Source organism: Heterodontus francisci, chromosome 4, assembly GCF_036365525.1.
Source record: "Heterodontus francisci isolate sHetFra1 chromosome 4, sHetFra1.hap1, whole genome shotgun sequence".
Taxonomy (NCBI): Eukaryota; Metazoa; Chordata; class Chondrichthyes; order Heterodontiformes; family Heterodontidae; genus Heterodontus; species Heterodontus francisci.
Window position 1 is genome coordinate 88669545 of NC_090374.1, and position 18793 is coordinate 88688337.

The 18793-nt window shown below is 41.7% G+C and overlaps 1 protein-coding gene across 5 annotated transcripts in view; it reads right to left on the reverse strand.

Moving 5' to 3' along the window:
* Nucleotides 1-479: 479 nt before the first annotated feature.
* Nucleotides 480-18793, reverse strand: part of epb41l4a (erythrocyte membrane protein band 4.1 like 4A) — a 402316-nt gene continuing 384002 nt past the window's right edge. For all 5 annotated transcript variants that reach the window (XM_068029826.1, XM_068029828.1, XM_068029827.1 and 2 more), the window contains 2 exons: nucleotides 9905-9992; nucleotides 480-2777 (listed from right to left, as the gene is read on the reverse strand). In XM_068029826.1, coding sequence (XP_067885927.1) covers nucleotides 2649-2777; nucleotides 9905-9992 — 217 coding nt within the window. In that variant the 3' untranslated portion in view covers nucleotides 480-2648. The remainder of the gene's footprint in view (nucleotides 2778-9904; nucleotides 9993-18793) is intronic.

The window sequence follows — 18793 nt, forward strand, 5'->3', positions numbered from 1 at the left end:
TTGGAAGTCCTGAAGAGATGAAACACACTCCATAACTGCAAATTCTTTTTCTTTTAATAGCTCAAGTTCTGAACAATACCTTCAAACTCTTTCCTATGTCATTGGGTCTCTGGTTAACCCAATTGCCAGGTTTCAAAACTGATGGAAGCATTCTTCAGTCTTAGAACCCATGGGCTAAGAAAGATGAGGGGGTTTAAAAAAAAGCCGATGAAACAGGAGAGAAACCAGCTGGAAGTTGTCGTTCATGGACACTGAATCCACTACAGAAGACAGTGACCAAATGGATATCTCAAATGCCTTAAACTAGCTATGAGGAGAGGTTGAAGAAACTGGGCTAAAGTAGTTCATATATAAATAGAACATACTACAGTTTGCATTCAAGAGAAGCTTGTGGATTTGTGATAGAATGTACATACATGTACATAAGCAGAGTGTTATTGTTAAATTATCAGGAAAGATCTGTGTAGAAGAGATCCGTCTTACAAATTGCTTTATTTTCCTCTCTAATGACCAAACTCTTAACATGCAAAATACATTACAGCAATAACCATAATTTCCAATATAATTTTCCAAAAGTTTACTAATCCAGCATATCATTGCTTTGCATGTGGTTATTCTCTGTGGTAGCCCTTTCAATGCCAACAACTCCAGAAATTACAAATAATTCTCATGTTTCTGAAGTACAGTTAATTATATATGTTCTACAGAATTAAAAATGATATTGTCAACAGAAACTGATCACAATTGAGAATTGCGATGTACAGAAAATACTGACATCTCTGATTAAGATACTTGTCTCTTCATAATCTTGCATGAAGGAAAGAGAATTGCGCTGTATGTAATTTCAATGGACCTTAATCTTTGGGTGGTGAGTTTTGGATCCTAATAACAGCAGGTGCTAAGTGGCCAATACCGCACATCAGTTCTTACCATGAGGTAACAGGGATTAACACTGCTGTCTGCATTTCATTTAAATCTGTATTATATATGCAATAATCGGCTTGCAATCCTCATTTCTCACATTGTTTTAGTTCAATTACTTAGAATGTGCAACACAGAAACAGACCATTCAGCCCAACTGGTCTATGCTGGTGGTTAAGCTCCACACGAGCCTCCTCCCACCCCTCTTCACCTAATCCTTTCTACTCCTTTCTCCTGCATGTTTATCCAGCTTTCCTCTTAAATACAACTATAATATTTGCCTCAACTACTTCTTGTGGTACAAGTTCCACATTCCAACCACTCTCTCGGTAAAGAGGTTGCTCCTGAATTTCCTATTGGATTTATTAATGACTATTTTATATTTTTTGGTCTCCCCTACAAGTGGAAACATCAATGAAATAGTATAGGTAATACTATTCTTAATTAAAAGCTTTGTTTCTGACATGGATCCTATCTTGTTCTGAACTAACAATGCAGCCCAGGTCCAGATGTATTTACTTGTTTTCACTGGCAAAAAACATTAAATGAAAAATGACTTAATTTCTACCAATGCTGACTTTAAATATTTAGATATATTTACTGCTAACCAAAATAATCCAGGTGGAGAAACTAATTTGCTGATTGTAATGCCTTACATTCACTTTAACTTTTATCAAATATATTACAATTTTATGCAGTGTTCAAATTGCATCCAAAATGCATATGAATTTACAGAAGAGTACACTATATGCTTTCAGGAATATGCAACAAATTCTGATCACATGTATAACGTTAAATAACTAACATTTCAATGCACATAAATTAGTTTAGTAAAATGGAGATTAAAAGTACATCAAAATCAAAGCCAATAGTTGGAATCTGAACAGGGTGTTATCGGAAACTAAATTATTGATGATCATCATCATCTAGCATTCATTTGTTCTGGACTTTTTTCTCACCAGATGGTTTAAATAATTTATTCACCTCATTGGAGTTTTATTTTAGTGAAGTATAAAATGTGATCCATTTATAGTCAGCCCATTTAAGAAGCATCTCACACAAATGTTATTTATTGACGGTACATGAAGAATGGAAGTAAAGCATCTAAAGAGATTTTCATGGGAACAGTACTGGATATAGTTAACAAATAATACTATTAAGGTGTATTGAGACATATAAGTACTGCATAGCTATTCATTTGTAAGAGGAAACACAATTTTCACTTGCTGCATATAATTAAAAGTAATGTAATGACAATGCTGGTATAGAAAACATTAAATCCAGTAGATAAACATTCCAGTATTAAATAACTTTGTATGTTTTGTATTTATCCGTTTGTATTGGTCAGTGTTTTGCGAACATTTCAGTACATACAGAAGTATAGAAAAATCTTGTATACCTGTCTCAGAAAATATATTTTTAAAAAAAGAGGTACTTGGTCCCAAATGCTGTTTTCAGTATAATTTAGTGTCCAGTTATTTAACAGTCATTTGCACTTAACACAAAAGATACAGAAGATCAAGCGTTAAAAGAAAATTTGGGATATATAAATCGGAGGATTATTTGAGGTCAGTATAAAATCATAGTCATAAGCTCCAGAAATAGGATGCTTTATAATAAGAGTTTCAAAACAGGTTTTCTCTCAGGGCAATGTTATTTTAACACGTGGAATCATCTCTCCATCACAGCACGCCCAAAGCTTTCTTCAGATGATAATTTAAAGATAATCAGATCTCGGTCTTGATCCGTGGTGTCTGTATAGTTCTAGAAGTTTTAACACTGTATTTTGAATCCCAGTCTTCACTTGAAGTTTGTATCTTTCCTTCTGTTGTACTGCCTTCAGATTTATTTCTCTTCTGTTTTAGCAGAATTTTAAAAAGGAGCATTTTATTCATTATTAACAACATACAATTTTTATTGTATGAAAATAGAAAATTCTGCAGGGGCAGAATTGTATACAATCGCAATCTGTAACCTCATGGCTTGATCAACCCTGGTTCAATGAAGAGTGTAGGAAAGCATACCATGAGCAGCACAGACAGACCACATGCATGCTAAACAGTGGAAGCAGCATGCTACAGAGAGCTAAGCAATCCCAGAAGCAATGGATCAGATCAAAGCTCTGCAGTGCTGCCACATCCAATTGTGAATGGTGATATACAATTAAACAACTAATAGGAGGAGCAGACTCCATGAATATCCCCATTCTCAATGATGGCGTAGCCTATCACATCAGTGCAAAAGACAAGTCTGAAGCATTTGCTACTATCTTCAGCCAGAAATGTTGAGTGGATGATCCATCTCTGCCTCCTCCTGAGATTCCCAACAACACAGATGCCAGTCTTCAGTCAATTTGATTCACTCCATGTGATATCAAATAATGGCTCAGGGCACCTGACACCATCCCAACTTTAGTGCTGAAGACCTGTGCTCCAGAACTAGCTCCAGCTAAGCTGTTCTAGTACAGCTATAATGCTGGTATCTACCTGACAAAGTGCAAATTGTTCTGCCCACAAAAAGCAGGACAAATCCAATCTGAACAATTACCATCACCACTCTGGATATATTGTGCTGATTTGAGCCAAATAGGTTTTGTTACCATAATTGGAGTATACTATAAACCACTAAATAACAGGAAAGAATACAAATTTGTAGCTATGGTAACTTTAGTTATCCTAAAGTAGTCTGGAATAAAACAAAAGAGAGAAATTGATTACACTGTACAAACAGCAAATGGACTATGGTTTATAGATATGGGTACAATACAAAGTGAAGAGGTCATGTTAAATCTATACAAATCATTGGTTATGCTGAGGTAGTTTCTGCTAGGTTGTGCTAGTACCAGGGCAATATGCCTGAAATCAGCCAATTTTGAGCAAAGTTTGTGTTCAGATTGCCAATTGTGCCCAAAGCTGAAACTCTACACCATTGTCTTAGAAGAGATTAAGATGATACCATTTAGTTATAGAGACTAAAGAAATTATTGCTATTCATTAAAACAAAAATGTTAAGAGGAAATCGATAAATTATGGGGTGTTTTGATAAGATAAATTTGGCAAAACCGTTTCAACCACCCAGTGAGTTGATAACTAAATGGCATAACTCAAGATCATAACCATGCATAAAATGCCTGAAACAATGTTGGAAGCAGAATGTATAATAGCTTTTCAAAAGGAAATGGATAAATATCTGAAAAAGAAAAAATCAGGAGTATGGGGAAAGGACAGGGAATGCAATTGAATGGATAGGTCTTTCAGAGTGCCAACACAGGGGCAAAAGGCCAAATGAACTCCTTCTGTGCTGTAAAATTCAAGGTTCTACCAAGGGTACTCAGATATCTTGGTTTCAACAGTGATGGATATCAAAGACATTGCAAGGGCTGGCAAAGAGAACTTTATATTGGTCCTGAAATGCCTACTGGAGCTCGACAACTCCAAAGTGGCATACAGGTCAGCTTGGAACAAAACCTCTTGTGTCTTCACTCATGTAGTATGAGTTATTGAACTCTTCAATGAATTGTATTCTCCAGTAAGCATAAAGGCCATTTCCCCTTGTCCCAGATGAAACAAACAGACTACCTGAAGAACCAGATGACAAAGCTGTTAAAGCATATCAACCGTGGTTTCAGTAGTTTTAAGTCCTCTCCACATGTTCTGAGTAGGTTTTCTTCTGACCAGAGGGAAATACAGCAACCATAACTCTTTTCACAATAAGAATAAAAACACCCAACTTCGCTCTGAAACATGCATTATGCTCCAATGTAGCCAAGCCTGAAGTGCCTGCTTCTGCACTGAAGTGTGAAATTTTTAGCATCCACATATTTGCCATGCCTTGAATATCTTTAAAACAAAACAGAAACTGTTGCTGCTTCTTTCTTGCAATATAGTGTTACGACCAAGGCGGGAGGAGTGCACTGTTAATTCAGTCCCAATTCTCCACGGGTCACAGCATATCAATTCCACCTACCAAAAAACAGCCAATTACATACTCAATTGTCCCCCAGATTAAAGCACACCAACCAGGTTTCTTTAATCAACAACAACATTAACTCTTTATTATAAAAACAAGTCTTAACCTATAATGAGATGACTCTATAAACAAAAAGCTCCTTATTTCCCTAGTCTTCATGCATACACACACACATACATACATTAAAAAAACTGATTAACCAGGAAAAAAGGATTTTTTGATTTACAGCTGTTTCATAGGAATGAAAGGAATAATAAAATAACTTGGGTTATCATGTTCTGGTAGGAAGCTCTTCGGTTTGGTGAGGTGTCCCAGAGTCAAATAGTCGGATGCCACTCGAAGTTTCACCAGGCAAGACAGATGAACAGTCTATGATGGGTAGGCGTTAAAGGCAATTCAACTTCAGCAGGCCTCGCATAGGTCTTTCATCAGGGTGTAGCAACAGGTCTTGGGCTTTACATCAGCAGTCTAGCAATAGAAGATTTCTTCAGATTTCAGAATTTCTTAAAACACAGGAAGCAATAGGAACCACACTTGATGCAGGGATTTTTCAGAGACAGGTGGCAATAGCAATCTGCCACCTTTGAAATACAGAGTTTCTTCTCAAGAGATGCAGGATTCCTTTACAGAGAGAGGTAACACTTTTTCTGGGCCTTCCTCTCTGATTTCCAGGCAGGTCAAAACCAAACTTCAAATGCCTGCTCTTTGTCCAACTCACTATTTCTTTTAATGGGTCCAAAGTGACCAAAACCTTCCTAAACAGGTCACATGTCCAGACATAGAGTCTCCCTTGTCAAAGTATTGCTCTGAGGAGGTCAAACCTCTTGAAATTGCCTGCTTTCCTGTCCTTGTACAAGTTCAGCTTCCTTTCAAAACATCCAAACATTTCAGCCATTTGCAGGTGTCAATGTCCACTGAAAAATCCTTTTTCAGTTTTTTAAAAAACACAGCATTCTAAGTTTTTAATACAAAAACCTTGTAACAATAGTTAATAGAAATGTTTTACTAGACAGTAAAGCAACCTGGGGAAAACTCTTCTCCAGCACTCTAAGACAACTGTAGAATACTTCCAGAAACACTATGGCATAATTTTAAAGTATCTGGAAATCAGTCATTCTAAATTAGAATTGGGTCTTTTCCATTTTGACTCTATTCACTCCAAGTACTAATGCAGTGTTAGGTATTAAAAATTAATTGTATAATATAACCAATACTTTTGCCGAGATAATTATGGGCCCAATTTTCCTTTCCAATTGCAACTGAATGAAAAGTTGTATTTTCAGTGGTAAGAGTATTAGAGAAATCTTACCACCACTCCATATCTTCTGGTATTAGTTTTACACCGAGTAATCAATCAGAGCAGTGAAGCAAAGCACAAAATTTAGCTATTTACCTTTGGTCAATCCCATGAACTTTAATCACCCAATTTCTGATATTTTAAAGCCATAATATTTTCATTGTTATAAATTAAATGCTAACCAGTCCTTTTCATTACAGATTTTTGCAGTATGTCTTTATGTTCATTGCCGTCACAAGGAAAATGTCATATTCACATGAAAATCTATATAGGCAAAGCCTAAGTTATTTTTCAGTATATAAGCAGCAATTGTTTGATGCTTTGGGCTATCTGGGGTTTAAATTATAGAGCTATGCCAAATACCAGAACTTGAATTGAAAAGTATCTCATTGATTCCAGCCCTTCAGCCTGTGGTTGTAAAAACTGCCGTAACAACTTTTGCTACTGCTTTTTCTGGGCATCTGGACTTTACAATATCACAGTTCCCATCACTTGTAGTGGACACAATGGTGTTAACATGACTTGCCCACTATGCACATTGGAAGGCAAACCCAAGCAAGATATTTATAAAAAAAAGAACTCTCACTTAGCAACTGTCTTACCTAATTTTAAACTGCTAAGTACTAGGTAAATACATATTGAACTTCCCAAAATAGTCAGCAAACCATGTGATATTATAAGCAGAACCTTTGCAATTGACTATGGTTGTGGCAAATGGTTAGCGCTATTTAGCTGATATCATAGAATCATGCAACACAGAAGTATATTGTATCTATTCTGACACTTTGAAAGAGCTATCCAATTTCCTTTTTCCTCATTGCCCTGCATACAAAAAAAGACTTGCATTTATATGATTGGGATGTCCTGCGGTTGTGAAAACCAAACAGCCAATTAAGTAATAATTCAGTAATAATCCAATAATTAAGTAATCCAGTTCTGATGACAGGTCACTGACTTGAAATGTTAATTTTGCTTCTCTCTCCACAGATGCTACCAGACCTGAGTATTTCCAGCACGTTTTGCTTTTATTTCAACCAATTAAGTACTTTGGCAGTGTAGTCACTGTTGTAATGTAGGGATATGCAGAAGCCAATTTTCACAAAGTAAGATCAATGCAATAATGACCAGATAATCTGTTTTAAGTGATGTTGGTTGAGGAGTAGACACTGTCCAGGACACTGAGAAGAACTCCCTGCTGTTCTTCCAATTGGTACCATGAGAATAACATCGAAGCCAAAAGACTGTATATCCAACAATGCAGCACTTCCCAAGTACTGCACTGGAATGTCAGCCGAGACTTTGTGGTGCAATCTTGAACCCACAACCATTTGACTCAGCAATGTCACGCACACCAGAAGTGTGGTGATACAACAATCATGGACTATCTCTGAAGAATTACGAAAAATGGACTTTGTCTTTAAAAGATGAACCTTTTATTTTCAAGAGTGAACAATAGTCCAAAATGGCCACCGAAGAAAAGGGGATTGTATTCAAACAATCTGACAAAGGCAAAGGACAAATCTTCAAAGTCAAAAGGTGTAATGGAACCCATCTTACATCTATCCTAAAAACATTCCTGAATTGAATCCCATTTTCTGAAACAAAGGAGGTGTGAAATAGCCATGTCCTGGGCCATTGTGCAATCACCATGGAGAAGAGAGGAGAATGTCTCCTACCAGGAAGTGAGAGATGACACAGTTTTACCTCAAAAATGTTCTTCTGCAGACTGGCCCATCAAAATGCTCATCTGAGTCCCCTGCAGCAAAACATGTGTACAACATCTCCTGCTGGCAAGCTGGCGCCTGGACTATTCTCTTTTCCTACCCTGGCACCATGCCTGGTGTCTCACCATGCACAGATCATGTTTCTATGCTATCCTTTAAATTGCGAGTAGTATCAGTATCTGAGCTGGTGGCTGCGAGTGTGAAATTGAGTGACAGTGTGTCTTCTTCATCTCTCTTCTTGCTGTTGCTGCACTGCCTGTCTAGCCAGATTGTATTTCTTGGGTATCTTAAAGGAGAAAGGCACAAGGGTAAGATTGTGGTATGGCGGGGGGGTGGGGGGGGGGGGGGGAGGAAGGTGGTGTTGGTGCAAAGTAAGGGGTTCATACTTACACCATCTGCAGCTTGTAAACCAGAAGACATTGTGGAATGAGAAGGAGGTAGGATATGAGAAGGAGATTTATGAGGATACCATCATCGTCTTTTTTTTTTTAGCCCCGCCGCAGGTCACAGCAGCAGCAATGGGAATCCCAATAATGGCCAGCACTATCTCCTCCACAGTGGTTAGGACATGCAGGCATGCTTGTGCCCCTCCAGATACTTTCTGATGTCTCCAGTTGTGTGCCATCTGGTCCTCAAGAGAGAGGGAAGTGTGTCAGGGAGTGTGGTACAATCTGTTTTGGTGATTTTGCCATCATGGTTGAACGGCTGGGAGTGCGTCCAACTTGTGATATGTGGGAGTGAGGCTTGCAGCAGTGCTAGTTACATGAGGGTGCGGTGGAGCATATGAATGTCAGGTATTAGCCCTGATTGATAGAGATTGTTGGTAGATGAGTGATGGGTTGTGGTGAATTGAGCAGTGGCTGAGGCTAGTGGTGCATTTGGTTGTATAGGGCATTTGAAGATCCATTCATTGACCTTGACCATTAATGTTAGGTCATTGAATTTCTTGTGACACTGCATTTAGGTTTTGACTCCTGTGGCATTGACTTCCACAGCTATCTGCTCCCACTGCCTGAGTGTGTGTCAGAAGGGTGTCCTGGCCCCCTGTGGATACAGGGCATCTCTTCTCCTTTACACCTCCTCCACCAAGGCCTCCAAGCATCTGAAAGCCTTTGAGCCCACTCATTCACATGTAGTGCCATTCTTAAATGTTTCCTAGGTCAAAGTCACTTCTTGCATGACTGCCAGCACCTGCTCCAGCCATAATGCACCTCCTTTTTAAAAGGTGCAGGCTAGCTTTAAGCAGTACTAGCCACTCATGATATAAGCCCCATGCTGAGGCATCTAGCCAATCAACAGCACAGTTAGTGCTTGCTGGGTGCTGAAATCATTGAAATGAGCAGGCAGCATGAAGTTCATATTCTGTCTGCACTACAAACATCGGGCCAAGGTTAATTGCTCATCATGATCCCCATGCCCATATTCGGGGGCTATCGAGTTTATTTCCCATCAGTATGATGGCATATATAAGGCCTTCTATTCCCTCAGCATGCAGATAGTAAGTATTGAACAGAAAATAAATTTAATCTTTAACTGGTCCTGTGAATGTTATTTATTTGACCAGGATTATTAACTGTAAGGCTGACATTTGGAAATCTGGCTTGAAACCATGATCCATTATTCCTGTACCATCCTTAAACACCTGCATATCATAAACCAGCCAGACACACAGGAATTTGAAATTTAAAAAGTTGTAGTTTGATATAAATTATTTTCAGAACACGTAGGGATAAGTTTCCTAGTATCTGCTCACAGGTGGAGCCTTTTCCACCAGGAACATACCCCAACCTCCCACTCCACCAATAATTGTACTTGGGTGGAAAATTCCCAATTTGTGCCCCTAACAGGTGTGACACCAATAAAATCTTTCCAATATTGCCTGTATATTCTGGAACTTACTCCAATGCTGACAGTATTTTCTTCACAATGACATGTGCTCCAAGACTTCATATTGCTTTGTCAATATTGTTTTAATGGTTTGACTAAAACTTACTTGATTCAATGTTGAAGATGATCCATGACAGTCCTGAGCATCTGAGGCACGGGTCACGGGCAGTGGTGGCACAAGATCAGTCCTAGCACTGAAAACAAATGGATACATCTGCTTTATTTTCATTTTATGAAGTGTAAAATTTCTATTAACTGTGCCATTGGCCCATAATCAAATTTGTTTTGTTATTATGTCATAAAAATTAATAGTTTAGTTGCATATGACATCACGCAGTATTTATAATTGGCATACTGACCACTGTATTCCATAAAATGCCTGAACCCAAGAATCCAAAACACAATAAAACTGTCCCAGAAATCTGACAATATGCATTTAACATGAATGATCATAAAATTGTAATCTAAGCTTAAAATTACTGTGGCGGCATTAGCAGATGGGCACTTAACATATTCCCATGTCTGCTATTTTAACTAAGTCATTAAAAACAAATGACTTAGCATATGACAATGTGCCATATAAAAGGTTATTGTGCAAAGTAGGAGCTCATGGTGTAGGGGGTAACATATTAGCATGGAAAGAAGATTGGTTGGGCTGGCAGAAAACAGAGAGTATTCATAAATGCGTCCTTTTCTGATTGGCAGGATGTGACGAGTGGAGTCCCGCAGGGGTCTGTGCTGGGGCCTCAACTTTTTATAATTTATATCAATGACTTAGATGAGGGGAGTAATGGCATGGTAGCTAAATTTTCAGATGATACAAAGATGGGTAGGAAAGTATGTAGTGAAGAGGACATAGGAGGTTGCAGACCAATATGAATAGGTTGATTGAGTGGGCAAAGATCTGGCAGATGGAGTATAATGTGGGATAATGTGAAGTTGTTCACTTAGGAAGGACAATAAAAAAGCAGAGTTATACTTAAACGGAAAATGACTGCAGAATTCCGAGGTGCAAAGGGTTCTAGGTGTTCTAGTGCATGAGTCACAAAAAGTTAGTGAAATTACAGCAAGTAATAAAAAAGGCTAATGGAATGCTATCCTTTATTACGAAAGGAACTGAAAATAAAATAAGGATGTTATGCTTCAGTTTTACAAGGCATTGGTGAGACCACATCTCGAATAATGTGTGCAGCTTTAGTCTCCTTACTTAAGGAAGGATGTAAATGCATTGGAGGTGGTTCAGAGGAGATTTACTAGATTGATACCTGAAATGAGCAGGTTGTCTTATGAGGAAAGGTTGGACAGACTGGGCTTGATTTCACTTGAGATTAGAAGAGTGAGGGGAGACTTGATTGAAGCATGTAAGATCCTGAACGGTCTTGATAATGTTACGACCTGGTGAGAAAGGTGTCTTGGGGGTCCCTTTCAGCCTTTACCTGGTCTTACTGTAACAGGGTTTGATTTTTAAACACACCGTGTTTTGAGCTCCCCCTTTGGTGAATCCTTGTTCACTGCTTTCCAATTATATGGCAAGGACATGAGCACAAATAGGCTTTCTTAGGTTTAAAGAAAAAAAGTGAAATTTATTAAACTTAAACTACAAACTCTAATTCGGTTAACGCCCAAGGATACATGCCGTGACCCACACTAGCATGCACATGCAAATAGAGACAGAAAAGAGCAGAAAAAGAATAAAGTGGAGAGGTTTGAGGCAATATCTGAAGAGTTTCTTGTTACTGTGCTTCGAGCTCACTGTAGAGCCCTTGCTTGTAGGTAATTCTTGCTTTTTGTTGGGGCCCAATTTTCTTCTTAAACCTTGTTCACTGTAGGAGACTTTTCTCTCCTGGGTTCATGTATCTTCAGTGAGTTTCAGTTCCGTGAGAAAGAGATGGAAGCAGACAGGAGAGGCTGTGGTGAGCCAGCCATAACAGATCTGTTCAGTCTAGGAGCAAACCGCTTTCCGCCAGTTCAAAACTCTGTGGTAAGTTCAAATTCAAAAATCTCAGGTGGCCCAGCAGGTTAGTCATGTGACTAGCTGGTGTGACCACATCCGTTTGTGTATTTGGCCATCTTAACAGTCAACCTGGAATGCTAGCTCCTCCACCTTCAACGTCTGGTAATCAAAAGTGGACTGAATGTGTCAGGGAATGGTCTTTTGTCCCTTTTAAGCACTGCCTGTAAATATGCAAATGTCTTTCCAGTCAAGGGTCTGATGTTTTTTTTAAAGCAAGTTCTTTCTTTACTCCAGTAAGTTTAAAATCAACCGTCTTGTGGTGAAATTAATATGCCTCATTCTTGGCAGGTGGGGCCCAGCATAACAAGAAGGTGGATGTGGAAAGGATGTTTCCTCTTGTGGGTGAGTCAGAACTAGGGGGCACTGTTTTAAAATTAGGGGTCGCCCTTTTAGGACAGAGATGAGGAGAAATTTTTTGAGGGTTGTGCGACTTTAGAAATCTCTGCCTCAGAAGGTGGATACGATAGCGACGTTTAAGAGACATCTTGACAAATACATGAATAGGAAGGGAATAGAGGGATATGGGCCCGGAAGTGCAGAAGGTGTTAGTTTAGGCAGGCATCAAAATCGGCGCAGGCTTGGAGGGCCAAATGGCCTGTTCCTGTGCTGTACTGTTCTTTGTGGTGGAGGTGAGGTCACTGAATATTTTTAAGGCGGAGGTAGATAGATTCTTGTTAGGCAAGGGAATCAAAGGTTATCTGGGGTAGATGGGAGTGTGGAATTCGAGACACAAACAGATCAGCCATGATCTTATTGAATGGCGGAGCAGGCTCGAGGGGCTGAATGGCCTCATTCTGTTCCTAATTCATATGTTCGTATGCTCATTAAAATAACGAACAGGGGAATGTTATTAGAATGAATTTTTCTTAATTTCTAGGCTATAGCTTTGGGAGCCTGTGTGGTGCAATGAAGAAGATATTAACCTGTTATTTTTAGGATCTGGATTCAAAACCAGCAATGGTTGATGGAATAAAAGTCTCCTCTCTCTGTTGCCTGTTAGGACACTTACGTCAAATGAATTTGACGGCCTTAATTCCTCATCTACACTTCCTCACATGCTGTTTACTGTAAGGACTCCATTCCATTCTCCCAGTTTCTCCGTCTCCAATGCATCTGTTCTGATGATGCAACCTTCCACAACAGCACTCCTAATATGTTTTCCATTTTCCTCAACCAAGGATTTCCCACCCCCAGCACAGTGGTTGACAGGGTCCTCGACCATGTCTGACCCATTTACTGCACTTCCGCCCTCACCCTTTCCCCTCCCTCCCAAAACTGCAACAGGGTTCCCCTTGTCCTCACTTTCCACCCCACTAGCCTCCACATCCAAAGGATCATCCACTGCCATTTGCAGGAATTGTAATACCTGCCCTTTTACCTCCTCTCTCCTCACCATCTAAGGCCCAAAACACTCCTTCCAGGTGAAGCAGTGATTTACTTGTACTTCTTTCAATTTAGTAAACTGTATTTGTGGCTCACAATACGGTCGCCTCTACATAGGGGAGACCAAAGGTAGATTGGGTGACTGTTTTGCGAAATATCTCTGCTCAGTCCGCAAGTATGACCCCGAGCTTCTGATTGTTTGTCATTTTAATTCACCACCCTGTTCTCATGTCCACATTTCTGTCCTTGGCCTGCTGCAATATTCCAGTGAAGCTCGACGCAAGCTCGAGGAATAGCAACTCCTCTTCCAATTAGGTACTCTACAATGTTCTGGACTCAACATTGAGTTCAACAATTTCAGAGCTTGACAGCCTTTTTAAAAGATATATATATATTTATTTTATTTTATAACTATATGCCTGTTTTAAACTTGTTTTTCATGTTTGTGCTTTCGTTCAGAGCTATTCATTATTCTGCCATTAACACTCTCTCTGGACTAATCTACCTTAGTCTTTTACTACATTTATTCGCTTCCCATTGCCATTTAATCTTCCCTACCCTCCACCCTGTCACAGACCTTCCCTTTTCTTCTTATTCCCCCCTCCCCCCTTTCACTTGCTCAAAGCCTATGACATTTCTAACCTGTGCCAGTTCCGATGAAAGGTCACAAACCAGAAACGTTAACGCTTCCTCTCTTCAAAGATGCTGCCAGACCTGCTGAGCATTTGCAGCACTTGCTATTTTTATTTTAATTCCATTCCTAGTGGGCACAAAACTATGCATAATTCACACTAATTAGCATTAAATTGGCAGTTACTCAGAGGTCACTGGTTGGCGGTGGAAATGAAAAAATATCAAACCAATGCTTTAAGATGTACTTTCCTGGAGTTGAAGCTGAGTACATTGTTAAGGCATAATAAAGGGAGCTTTATTCTACATCCAACTGCCTTATATCTGACCTAGTGAATCCCTAAAGAAAATATTCGATTCCCCACTAACAGCAATCACTTTTTAAAATAAAATTCACAAAAAACAGTTTCACGCAACCTGGAGGAGCACATGGGTCTGGATGCTAGTTGGTGGGCTGGGCGGAGATAATAACCAGTAAAAATGTGAGCGAGCCGGGAAGCCTGTTCTAACCTCCCAATTTCTGCTTTTAACTAAAGTGCGCTAGGCTGCTTGTATGCAACCCCCTTGGGAGAGGTGGGCTGCTTACTAGCATATGGTAATCGCTCAATTGGAGTGATATTTCAACAGTTTTAAATTAATGTTGCATCTATGGTCCCAAGCTTCCTGAAACTCACTGTTCAAAGCAGGTGAGAACAGAATGGTATTTGAGGAGGCTGTTTAAAACTCATGGAAATATTCAGTGTTCACAGTGGCTTTCTTACCTACTAGTGGGAAAAGCTTTGCTCTCATTATTTTTGGTGAGAGTTCGCTTTCTACACTTTGGAGGTTTTTGGAATCACATCAGAAGAGTGGTGCCTTGACTGTCTTGGATTGGACTTTGAACGAGAAGCAATATGACCAGCACCAGGACCAGTAGCCTGCTTGAGAGACCTGCAGCTGGACATCAGAGATGGGGTGCAGCACTACCCACGACACGGAGTATAGGCAGCGTATGGGTTTCCTTGACATGGCATTGCTTTAGGAGGCTCAGATCATTGCATCAGTTGGTGGCAGACATCTGCAGCCTCCTAGAAGATGACTTGCTCCCTGCTAGACATAGTGGCCAGAAGTTATCAGGGGCTGTCAGTGACCAACACACTCAATCTTTTGGCCTCCGGATCCTTCCAGGGTTTTCTGGGAAATATCCCTTTCCCTGACCCAGCCCCCCTTTTAGTTTAAAGCCCCACTCATAGCTGCAGTTATATGATGGGCGGCACAGTGGCGCAGTGGTTAGCACCGCAGCCTCACAGCTCCAGCGACCCGGGTTCAATTCCGGGTCCTGCCTGTGTGGAGTTTGCAAGTTCTCCCTGTGTCTGCGTGGGTTTCCTCCGGGTGCTCCGGTTTCCTCCCACATGCCAAAGACTTGCAGGTTGATAGGTAAATTGGCCTTTATAAATTGCCCCTAGTATAGGTAGGTGGCAGGGAAATATAGGGACAGGTGGGGATGTGGTAGGAATATGGAATTAGTGTAGGATTAGTATAAAATGGGTGGTTGATGGTCGGCACAGACTCGGTGGGCCGAAGGGCCTGTTTCAGTGCTGTATCTCTAAATAAATAAAATTAAAAAAAAATAAATATCCAGGATCTTCCAGTCGATGACCCACAAGTGCATATGACAGGTGACTGATGGATTGTTTGCTAGGCTGGCAATTATGTGAACTTTACCGAGGATGACGCTAGTCAGACTGAACAGGAGTTCCATTCCGGGGTCGGAACCCCGACGTCGTGGCCACTTCCAGATCCTGACCCCAAATCACTGCGCTAACACATATACATTGTGATTTTAATATGGAAAACACTTAATTGGCCCAGAGTCGCATTCGCCGCCCAATTAGCAGTGGCGAAAATGGGAAGGAGGCAGGACATAGGCAGCAGCAGGGCCAATTTAAAGGGCGGGCAGCAACCAATGAGGTTGTCATTCATCCAAAGGATGGAATGAGGGGCACAGCAGAGGGCAGCCCCCTGTTTTTCTGATGCCTCACTGGAGGTGCTGCTGGAGGCGGTGACAGAGAGCAGAAACATCCTGTTCCAGGCCAGCGGCAACAGAAAGCCTGCAAGGTCACCAAGAGGGCGCGGCTAGAGGTGGCTCACAAGATCAGCAGCAGAGGAGTGGTGAGGAGGAACCAAGTGCAGTGCAGGTAACGTTTCAATGACCTTCACAGGTCTGGAAAGGTGAGTCCAAAGATAGACCCAGACAGCACACTTCCTGGTCACCAGTCACCAGAGTGCAAAAGAGAGCCACATCTGAGAGCGTATAGAATTCTCCTGACCATGGCAGAGATGTGTGCTCAGCAGCCTTGATGACCCATAAGCATAGGTCAGAACCCTGGTGATGTTGGACAGGAGGCTGAGAGTAGACTGCAGCAGCGTATGCAAATGAAAAGTTGTGAGTGGTGAGGGAAAGAGGCATTGTCCTTACTGTAAGCTTTTTTCACCTTGCAGGCCAAATGGGAGTTGAATGGTAGGGAGAAAGAGAGGGCATGCCTGGACAGTAGGAGGCCCCAGCTCATGTTGCTGACCCACTTTGAGGAGCTGGCCCTTGATGTGGCTAGAGTGTCAAGCCACCGGGGCGCTGAGGATGGAGAAACAGGGATACGCCATAGACAGGGTGAAAACATCTAAACATCTCCTGGTTCAGGGGATGTATGGCAATGCTCCCCATGTGAAGAACTGCCAATGCCTTAGCAGTAATCTCATTATTTTAAGTAGCAGAGGCATCTACTGTCTGTCTGGATCTCTCATCACCATCTTCTCTTATGTCTCCCAAAGGGACAGCCGTAGAAGGGCAGGAGTTCACAAAGCCAACAAGTTCCCAAGGAGTCAGATGAGGAAGATCCATCAGAGCCTGCACATCCTTTTCTAGTGCACTCTCCACCAGTGCAGACACTCGAACCTTGGTGGGTCCTCGCGCAATGTTAGAAACAGTAACACAGGATGGAACGCACATCATGTCAGAGCTGGAAGATTCAGGGGAGGCAGAGTCAGCTGTGGCCAGTCCCCTCGAAGGAAGGAGGACAGGTGCAACGATGCTCAGCAGGGTAGAGATGCAGAGCCTCAGGAGTCACAAAACAGGCGGCTCAAGCTGGAGAAGCAGCGTGAGTTGTGTGCCACATGTGAAAGGCTCTGTGTAGTCTTGGGATGAGAATGGAGGAGTCCATTCATCTCATGTGCTCCACAATGACTTAGTACTTTGAACGTGTTAGCTCCTCCATTGAAAGAGTGACCAACCTCTTGGAGAGCCATATGTGGCATCAGTCAGAGTGGATGCAGGAACAGTGCACTGACATCTACAAGATACATGCTGCAGTCTGCAGCATTGATTGGACTGCGGCACATATGATGCAAAGAAGCATGGGGTGGATGCCAGCTGCGTCCCAGCTGATGGTCCTCTCCAGTGATCAAAGGCCCCATGAAAGGTCTGAAGAGGTGACAGATGGTGATGAGGGGGCTACCCCTCATGGGACTCCATCATTTTCTGCTTCCATGGCCCCTCTGATGGATGGAACATCTGTAGAGTCACGCCTTGTGACAAAGGCTGCCCCTGTAGTAACACCGGTGTGACAGACTTTGGAGGTATTGCTCCTGGCACCTCCACACTGAGGTCCCCGCCATGGCCATCTCAATCCCAGACAGGAACTAGCGAGCAGTCTGCCTCCACCTCATCGTCAGCCATAGGAGTGGCCGTCAGTGGAGGCCACAGTGTTGGTAATGCCACTTTGCAGGTCACTTGAGTGTTTCTGATGTAAATAATAGTGATAAAGCACAGGGAAATTTGTTGCACTAAGGCTGATTTATGTGTTTCCATCTCATCATGGCGAGACACAAGAGAATGGGAAGATAAGGGTTCCTGAGGAAGAATGTGTTAGATGGAGATTCTGGAGCCTTGCAGTGTTTGTGCCTCTGGAAAATTGCTGACTTTTGCTACAAACTGAAGGTTGCTCTCACTCAGATGAAAGAGACACTCCTCTCCAAATGTCTGCAGACTGAATTTTGTGCAGGTCCAGTGTCTGCATCAGAGTGGCCCTTGTGTCCCTGCCATCCTGATGAGCATTCTGCCTTCTCAGCCTACCACGGCAGCAACCCTGCAAAGCATGGGGACCACTCCCAAGTTCTCCTTCAGTCTCCTCCTCCTCTGAGGGGCTGTGCCATTCTAACGCTTCTCCCTCCTCAAAGTCCACACCTCTCTGCGGGGCCATGCAATGGAGAGCTCAGCAGAGCACCACAATGTCCGAGACCATTGAGGGAGTGTACTGGAAGGAGCCACCTGACCCATCAAGGCAGCCTCAATATCAGGAGGCTGAGGGTCTGCTCAATGATGACCTTGTGCTCAGGTGGCATCGGTTGCAGAGTCTCTCAGACTCTGTAGCAGGGTGACACACCGGAGTCACCAACCATCGCATAGAGTCATAAAGTCAGTGTCATTTATAGCACAAGAGGTGGCCATTCTGCCCATCAAGTCCATGCCGGATCTCGACAGAACAATCCAGTCAGTCCCACGCCCCCACTCAATTTCCCCAGCCCTGCAAGTTTATTTCCCTCAACTGCCCATCCAATTTCCTATTGAAAAAATACAAACTGGGTGGTTTTATTTTAATTTTAAAAAGTCACAACAGATGAAACTCTCCGCCGAACAAAGGAAATCATTCAATCATCTCTGCTTCCACCACCCTCGTGGGCAGCAAGTTCCAGGTCATTACCACTAGCTGCGTAAAAAAGTTATTCCTCATAATCCTCCTGCATCTCTTGCCAAAAACCTTCAATCTGGGTCCCCTAGACTTTGTACCATTAGTTAATGGGAATAGTTCTTCCAAATCTAACTTATCTATGCCTGTCATAATATTGTACATTTCTATTAAATATACTCTCAATCTCCTTTGATCTAAGTTTTTCCAACCTAACCTTGTAAGTAAAATCCTCCATCCCTGGAAC